General features: G+C 37.3%; 1 protein-coding gene across 2 annotated transcripts; it reads right to left on the reverse strand.

Annotated features, from left to right (window-relative positions):
* Positions 1-153: 153 nt before the first annotated feature.
* On the reverse strand, positions 154-6406 carry mier3 (MIER family member 3). 2 transcript variants are annotated; one of them, XM_023343151.1, is made up of 13 exons: positions 6373-6406; positions 4539-4563; positions 4177-4322; positions 3807-3929; positions 3578-3701; positions 3020-3093; positions 2839-2911; positions 2583-2731; positions 2384-2465; positions 2030-2124; positions 1812-1939; positions 1540-1694; positions 154-1404 (listed from the first exon to the last, which is right to left on the reverse strand). In XM_023343151.1, exons 1-13 carry the CDS (start codon positions 6379-6381, stop codon positions 932-934), a joined length of 1656 nt encoding a protein of 551 aa, XP_023198919.1. In that variant the 5' UTR covers positions 6382-6406; the 3' UTR covers positions 154-931. The 2 variants fall into 2 exon arrangements, with proteins under 2 accessions (XP_023198919.1, XP_005794943.1); XM_005794886.3 differs by lacking the exon at positions 6373-6406 and adding an exon at positions 5744-6340.
* Between the last annotated feature and the right edge of the window lie 3175 nt (positions 6407-9581).

Here is a 9581-nt window from a genome sequence, read left to right on the forward strand (position 1 = left end):
CTAAAAGTTGCAGGACTGCGGCCCTCGAGGACTGGAGTTTGAGACCCCTGCCTTAGTCCTCGACGCGGACGTCGTGGGTTCTACTCCCGGTCCCGACGACCTTGGCCGCATGTCTTCCCCCCTCTCCTCTCCCTCCTTCCTGTCTGCCTACTGTAGAAAAAAATACAAGCCACTAGCGCTGCAAAATCTCTTCGGAGAAAAAAAATAAATAAAAAAAATAAAAACTATATTAATAGGTTAAAGTGCTACCAAAAAAAATTCTAACAAAGATTCTGATTGGTGCATCCCTATAAACTAACTCAAATTGAAGAACCTTTACAGCAAGTCAAAACACTTCCTGGCCTCTGAGCGAATCCGCATGCTAGTGTTACTTCCACTCAGGTTTTTGGAGTTGGTGGGGGGTCAACAACACCATCTGCACCATTCTGATTACTGAAAAGTACCTGTAAACCAAACACAATTTCAAAAAAAATAATTAAATATAAGTACCACATCAAATAAAGACAGGCAACTACTAACACTAGAGGCAGAAAACAATCTGTTTTGGCAGAAAAGAATGGCAGAATAACAGACTGCAGCGCTGAAGATGCTTATATGTGTCAGGGAAGAAGATTCACAACTCTCCTACTGCAGCTGCTGGGCCCCACGGTACATGGACGTTACACATCTCATAAACGCAAACAAAAATAAAATAAATGGCTATATAAACTCTTGAGAGAAATCAAGATTTTAGTTCTATATGGTAGACATCACTGATGTCATATTACACAAAAATGAAAACAAAAAGTATATTCATATACATATATATAGATATGTATATATTTATATAATAGAATTTAAACAAATCAGATTTTCCAGTGAGGTCAGTCTTATGTACAAGCAAGAAAAAAAGGTTTCAAAAGGGAAGAACAGAGGAAGAAGACGAGGAAGATCACTCTGACTGAAGTGCTGCAGTATGCTGTGTGTGGTGCCGTGCGTGCGCTCCCAGAAACCCGTTGGGCTCGCCGCTGCCAGCTAAGCTCCCAAAGTCTGTGACAGACACGGCCATTTTGGCGCCGGTGATTCGGTGGTGGTGCGTCGTTGTCCGTCGGGCTTCAAAGTCCACACCGAGGTTAGCGACGGAAACGTCGTTGATAAATGAGTCAGGCAGTGTCATCTTGAGTCTCTTAGAGGGCCGCTCGCAGTCCTTGCTGACGCACACTCCTCCGAGCTGGCCCAGGTCGGAGTAGAAGCCGGCGTCGAGCATGTTGAGGCAGTCGGGGTCGGCGCCGTTGGAAGGGAACCCAAGGGATTCGTCGTGGTTCAGGGATCCACGGTGGAGACTTTCCAGAGGAGGAAAGCTGTAGGAGTCCAAGCAACTCACCTCTCCAGGGGCGCATACTGTGGCTACAGTGTTGCTTAAAGCTGTGAGGAGACAGAACTGTGTTAGCATGGAAAACCTAAAGATGACAACTGCGATTAAAAAAAAATAAATAAAAAAAATAGGACAAGTCAGAAAATCATCTGCTATGAAGAATTTCACATTATTCCCATACAAACCTGTGAGATCGCTTGCAGTGATGGAGTTGAGCAGACTGAGCTGCTGCTCTGTTGTGGCCTCCATCCTTCCCCCTCCACCCGCGCCTGAACACACAGATGACGAGCTGTCCACCGCCAACCCCTCTGCTTCATCCACCAGCCTGTCCATCAGGTCGCTGCGCAATAAAATCACAACCGAGACAATTTCTTTAACATCAGGCATCGTTTTTTTTTTCCTAGCGTGTGTGTGACATGGAGCAAACAGGTCAAACCAACTTGTTCCGGTCACTTACGTTACACCAGGATAGCTGCTGTACTTCTTCTTCCCAAACCGATTCTGCTGCACAAACAGGTCGAAGCGCTCAGACTTCTTCCACATGTAATAAAACGCTACACATTCTGCTACTGTCCGTGTTGTTACCTGAGGACAAAAACATTAAAATTCAATTAAAAAAATTTTTTTTTAAACTTTTGCATAAGTACTATAATAAAAACATGAAATAAGTCTCACTTTGTGTTTCTGAATAAGGTGAAAGTTCTTGTCGTACATCTGGAGAGCGTGTTCAAAGTTCCTGCATTCTTCCTCCGACCATGGAGGAGATTTTTCTAAAACAAAACACAATAAATATTAAACAGTGATTCCTGGAATCATCTGAAAAGTAAAGGATGTCTTAACCAGAGAGTCAGTCCAAATAACTGAGGTTAAAGAATTATGTTTATTAATTGATCCAACATCTGACAAGACAAACTTAGGATATTCCATGATTTACTACAGTATTATACCTCATCTGAAAAAACTTGCATATTTATAAATGAAGGAGCTACTGACATAAGGAATAATGTGATCATTTCCTTGTTTGCTTACCTTTAGAGGATTTCACATGGTTGCAGTATCTTTCTAGTGCTTCGCGGATGTTGTAGTTGCATTTCACAAGCTCATACAAAGCCTAAGTTGGAAATAATGAAGTATTGGAGAAAACACATCAGATAAAAACTACCCATCGAAATCTTGATTTTTTTTTCAATGTGTTACATCAAAGGATTGTCAAGGAGATGTGACCTACCTGCTCGTCATCTCTAACATGCATCCCTGGTTTGTCGTATCCTGTGCTTTCATCTGTTGTCCTTAACAATACTTCAGAGAGATAACTCCTAACCTTGTTTTCTGACAGAATGTCTGGGCTCCACAGTAACTCATCATCATCTTCATACACTGTTTAAAAGAGAAGATGATTTAGAGTTAGAGCTGCTGCTTAATTCCTCTTGGTGTTGTTAGGAATTGGCTAAACAGCATGTACAGATGCAAAAAGCAGCGCTCACCTTTCTCCTCGTCTTTGTAGTGACAGAGGCCAGATGGCACCTCTGCTTGGTACTCTGCCCCCACCATGATTTCCTTGAAAAAAAGAGAATAAACACCATGATGAAAGTAAATACAAAAGGTCTGGCTTCATGTGACATGAAGTTTATTATTACGCAATATATAATACAATGTATCACTCACTTTTCCAGAGTCGTCAGGGCTAGGCCCAAGATCGTCACACTCTGATTCTTTATCCCCATCAGAAATGGCATTGGCTAAAAAAAATTTTTTTTTCAAAATCACATTAATAAACACACTCCTTTACTTTCTGATGCAGAAGCGTGAGGTTTAAACCTTCAAATAATTTGGGGAATCTACAAGGTCATCTCATTTGTCTCTAAAATTTTGCAGAATACACAAATAGTGTCAGAATTTAGTGTAAATTGGCAAACATTTTACATGTCACCTAAAGGATTTGACTATTTTCCCATGACTTTGACATATTGTTGATCTCCTGTTCATAGTTTTCTTTTTCAGGGTAAACACTCTAACTTTGATCATCACCATGTTAAATATTGAAGGACACATCATCAACCATGCCAAAATGTGACACAAAATGTTATAATAAAATAAATGGATGGAAAGTCCATTGTTTGTGCAAAGTCACTCAGTCACAATTCTAATGCAAAAATGTAATTTTTCACTCAGTATGCTATACATAAAACTTTAACACCAGCAGACACAAATCTGTAAACTTACATCGAAGTGTTCTTGGAAAGAAGTCTGTGGTCTCATGAGACGTAACTGATGGGGTCAGATCATCAGCTGAAGATTGGGTCTCCTCCTCATAATCACCAGATAACAGATCTTTCGCTATTTCCTCCTGATGAGACCAGAATAAACAATTAGATAGCCCACAACTAGTTATTCTGTCCTATATATAAACTTTTAATATGTTTAATGTGTGTGTATATTTGCAGGTCTTTACCTTATCCAATGTCATGTCAGGAAGCTCATCCGTCAGGTCCCCAGAGGAACTGTCTATACTGGAGCCTGCTGACGCCTCATAGCGATAAATAGCCAAAAGTTCTTCTAAAGGCATGTTCCCTTCCTGATGAAAAAAAAACCCAACAGTGTCAATAATTTTTCTGTGATCTGATGGCTGCATTAGATGGAAAACCTTTCTACCAATTTCAATAATAAACTTGAATTGGCTAAATTTAGTAATTAAGATTAAATTGGAACATACTGAATGTTTTAATGAATTGACTTCTTTTTATTTGTTGTGAATTGGTCTTTTCTAAATTGTATTGAATAAGTATGAAATTTGAAGGCAAATGAAATGAGGACTAGTTTACCCTTTCCAAATCTGCAAGTTCAGAGCTGAAGTTCCTCCCGCCATCTAAAGACTCCTCCTCTTCAAGGGTCCTCTCGTCATCGTATTCATGAACTAACATTTCTGCAGTTGGGTCAAAGTCATGGTCCTCTGAAGATAAAGAGCCAACTGAACAAACAAAACGGAAATATCTTAGTGGCATAGCACAAAAATTGTTTTAGGAAGATCACACAATCACAAGAGAGCACAAGACTAGATTGTTCAGATTTCATTGCAATTAAAATAGTCAGTATCCTTCTAATAGTTAAGTAATACAATACATTTCTTTAAAAATGACTTAGGCAAATTAAACATAAAAACAATAATTCATGGTGAATTAATTACCTGGACTTGAACTTCCTAGAGAAGCCTGAAAGTAAAAAAGAGCAAAAAATTTATACAATATGAAAAAAAAAAACAACATACATTTGTCATTATGAGAAAAAAAAAATCTCTAAAACAAAAAACAGTCATGGACGAATATGGAAAATTTGCGATGCATATGAATCTATAAGCTAATAAACATTTTGTCCATTAATGTAACTTTCATTGACACATCTTTACATCAGATGCAATTAAAAGAAATGCATACATGTAAAAATATGATCACAAATGCTAAGAACTGTCAAATTTGTGATTGTGTTGCATCAATAGTTACTCAGAATGTTTTGGTTTAACAAAACTGTGTTTGATTCACCTGAAAACAAGCTGATGTTTTTTTAAAGGTTTGGCTGTTGGTTGACATTTTCAAATACTGAAAGACTAAAAGATCTAACAATTTTATAGGTTACAACATGTGTAATTAGGTCTCTCCCAGGCACACACACACAACCACACACCAGGCTGTATTAAAATGCTGACATACTTTTCAACTAAAATTTAGGTCTCAACTATAATGTTTCACTTTAAAAAAATATATAAGATGAACGCATTTTCATTTCAAGACAGCATAATGTCACCATTTTTAACGGCAAACATATATTTTAAATCATAGCGCTAATATATAAGAAATTATCACACTTCTCATAGCATAGCAATATTTAAAACATTTTTGAAACTAAGAATTTTTTAAAAGATTTTTCCCCCCCAAAATGTTTTATTGAAAATTCATAGGCATAAATGACACCAGAAATTCAGCTGCTAAAACACTGCACTTGTCTGAAGTATTAAACTACAAATGCAATCCTAGCATAAAATGATTTAATGCCCTTTCAGATGAAACTGGTTGAGTTAACATTTCCCCTCTTCATAATTTTACTAACATACCTGTATGCAAAAAAACTGCATGGCGTTTTTACAGCTGCAGTAATAAAAATGAAGCAAACTCGTGAAATAAGCTCCAAAAATTCGTAATTTGATCAAAATAGTATCACTGAAAAAAACAAAAAACAAAAATGACCTAAAACCTAAAATAGTCATTATGATGAGCCAAATGTAGGTATACATTTATTTTAAATGTCTCTGCTCCAAACAGCACCATGCAGTCATCCAGAATACATGTTAACAATCCACAATGGGGGATACATAGTCAGAAATACCGTTATGGTTACCTGCTATAGGTAGCTAATTTGACATGAGCCGCAAGTCATATTGCAATTTCAGATTTGAAGCAAGGAATTGGGACTCTTCACTACATCCAAATAAATCAGGCCCCTGTGTAAAAGACAACAGCAAGATTTGAACTGAATCTGCTCCCGAAACAGTTTGCTAGCCGCCAAGCTAACCCTAAAAGCTTAATGTTAACGCTCTGCATCGAGAAATGTAAACACTAATTTGGTTTGCATCGCGCCGTCATCGATGGGGAAAGATGTTCTTTTCCGTAAAGGTGTTGTAAAATTAGCTCAAGCCGTTCAACTAAAACTTAGACTATAATAAACTCGAAATACTCTGTTATTTTCCTTAAGGAGCCGACTGGCGTTAAATTTACGTATCAATTTACACAGCCGCTACTGCGAAGCAGCTGAGAGCGAAGGCGCAGAGGCCTCCTAGTGAAGGATCACTTCAGACATTCAAGCATATTTTATAGGAATAAAAATGACATTTATGGCATAAAACACCCTATACATGCAGCAAAAACGTTTTTCTCCTCAATCGATAACATAAAGATTAAAACTAAAATACGTGAGTACAAAAAATATCGATTAAAGACCAGGAGCTTCTCCCCTGTTTTCCCTCTTACCTCCGCCATATTGGTACCTTTAGCTAATGAGCTCGTCCTAGCGCAATACCCGGATGAGAGCTCTGAACCAATCAGAGGTCCAGGTGACGGCTGTAGTCGTGACGCCGGTCAAACCAACCACTGATCAGAGTAACGGCAATGATCAGTAAATGTTAAATTGACAGACGGCATTTCAGGAAAACGTGAAAAAACCCAAGTCAAATCAGTTTTCTATACAGAACATAATAGAGGTCATGTCATCGACTCTAATAATGCCTCACGAACCAGCAGTTCCAGCAGTTTGCTAGAACATTCCTGGTACGGTCTCAGAACATACTAGCTTATTTCCTGTTCTTCCTATTACATAGTGTAGCTATCTCATTTCCAAAGCTCTATTATGGACATGATCATTAATTTTGTTCCGTTATACTTGCAGTATAAGAAATATTTTGTAACCCTGCTAAGAAAATGGCCATAGGCAAATTATTGAACCTTTTCAGTCTGTAATGTAAAAGCATTAGTTGTCAATATGACTCTTTCCTAATGCATTAAATTTACCAAAGTTTTTCTTCTCAAGTGTTTTCAATCACATTTAAGGGTGGCAAAAAATGTGACATTTTCATAATAAACTCTCTTAAAGAGTTTTTCACACGCGTAAGCCGATCATCGAAACAACAGAGTAGCGTTCTATTAGTTGTGCACTGGGCAAACACTTCCTTTTACACCTAATTTTTATATACAATTTGTATATTTTAAAATCATGGTAAATGTTTTATAAATTCGTAATCAGATATTTTAGTTCAGCTTTCAATCCTAAATTTGTCATCGGTAGTTAGCTATTTAAAAATAAACAAATATTCATAGTAGATGTAGAAATATCAAAAGTAGAGTCACCTTAAAATGTTATTTGACTCTACAACATTGCCTTCAAAGAGATTTAAGCAATCTGTTTCTTGTACAATGGCCAGCAGGAGGCAAAATAAGTGCAGGGAAAGATTCTTTTCAAAGGGATAACATTTCCCTGATTCAGGTAAGATGAGAATCAGGATGGGAGCTGCATAAATTCTGCTTAATAGAAGAGCAAAGACAGAAAAAAAATAGATCAGATATTTTTGTGACCCATTGTTTTTGTTTTTGTTTCTGAAATTTTGTCTTGCTCAAGAAAGCTATGATCCAGTCATGTATAAAACTGCTGTGCAATTTTACAATTACGTAAACAAATGTTAATTTTACTCTGTAGCTGATGATTTACTCTGTAAGCTGATGTACCTCATAATGCATTGTAACACTAATAACTTGATAATTATCTATTATGATCCAGGACAATGTTATTGTTTCCTAAATCATCAGTGCTTTGGCATTGCTACATTAAACACAGTTTCCCCATTATTTTATCCAATGCAATGTAGTATTTATTTAGTCTTTTTTTGTTGTTGTTTTGTTTCGCCGTCACAGGAAATTAATATCTCTAAATCTGAAAAGTGGAATCCCCAGTGAAGGACAAACAGTGTGGGCTGCATTGGAGGACTTATGAGTCACGGTTCCAGACTATCCAGAGGAGCCTCCCTCCACAGGTTATACTTGAACCATATGCAAGTGGGTTTTAGCAGGTAAAGATTATGTACTACCTTTCATACCACTTCCCATACATTCCAGAGAAACAACTAGGGCACCCTATGAAAGCTTGTCTTTTTTCTAAGGTACCCCAGGGAGTATTTTGTACATGTAAGTACGTACTTTAATCATGGCAGTAAAGGGGTTAATATCAATTTTAATACTCGTAAACATTTTAAGTTATATAAGCAAATAATAAGAATTGAAGAAGAAAACAAGTTATAACTGCTACAAACTGGTAACCTTTCCAGGGTGTACCCTCCTCTCGCCCGAAACGTTCACTGGAGATAGACAACAGCACCCCTCCCGACCCCACTAGGGACAAGGGTGTACAGAAAAATGGATGGAAGATGGAAGAAAGAATAATCTATTATGGAAGTTGGCTAGTTTACATCAAACATAATTTTTGTTGGATTTCTTAGCTGGTGCATCCCTTGTGATAAGCACAGTAAAATAAACGCAACATTTTCTACCTGTTTTGTTCCCCTTCATCCCTCCCTCTCTAGCAAATATATAATTACTCATTTAAAAGCACTTTAAATACCTACTTTCACAGAACAATGTTGTCAGGAAGATATGTGGGCCCTTACTTAATGAGTGAAATTGCCAGGTCAACAAGTTATCCTCTGACGTAGGTTGTGGAGAGGCGGGTTAGAAAGGGTCACCGATCCATTGTTATACTGCAAACCGGAAGCGCATGATTAACACAGGCCCACACCTACACTGAATCTGCAGTGGTCCGGCAACTACCCACTCAGCTGATGTACCTCATAATGCATTGTTACACTAATAACTTGATAATGATCTATTATGATCCGGGATAAATGGAGACATTCACTGCATGTAGATTAAGCTAAATATCACGCATCGTTTAGGAATGGCACACTGACTGAAATGTAAAAACTGATAGACTATAACAATTAAAGTGGCAACTCAGCTTGTCTACATGCATATGTATATAATATAATATAATATAATATAATATAATATAATATAATATAATATAATATTTTTATGTTGAATAAAATAAAAATTAATTTAATTAAGAACAATAAATAAGACGTTTTTGTAAAACATACAATGAGGAAAATTAAATGTCATTAATACTATAGAAAAAAATCAGTCACCATGACTAAAATACTTTTAGATAAAGGAAAATCTATTAATCTGTGCAATTAAATCGCTTATTAGCTGAGCTGTTTAGTGGGATAGAAAAGTGACAAAATAGTAACATTGCTGAATCCTGCTGAATATGTTCCCATTTTACGCTTTTTAAGTTCACCGTGTACTTTCCATGAACACCTGGGTACTCGCTTTCCATAAAATAACTGACCACCAGGTGGCAGTGTGTGGATGCTTTGGGTTCGAGATGACTCAGCTAAAGCATTTTTTCATTTTCTCTGTGTTGCTAATACACCATCGTTAGCAGTGAGTGCTGCAGCAAACAAACAACAACAAAAACAAAAAAACAACAACAACACAACACAAAAACACACACACACACGCACACACACACACACACACACACACACACACACACACACACACACACACACACACACACACACACACACACACACACACACACAAAGTACATTATCATTGTGTTATGTTTG

Source organism: Xiphophorus maculatus, chromosome 12, assembly GCF_002775205.1.
Source record: "Xiphophorus maculatus strain JP 163 A chromosome 12, X_maculatus-5.0-male, whole genome shotgun sequence".
In the NCBI taxonomy this organism is placed as follows: domain Eukaryota; kingdom Metazoa; phylum Chordata; class Actinopteri; order Cyprinodontiformes; family Poeciliidae; genus Xiphophorus; species Xiphophorus maculatus.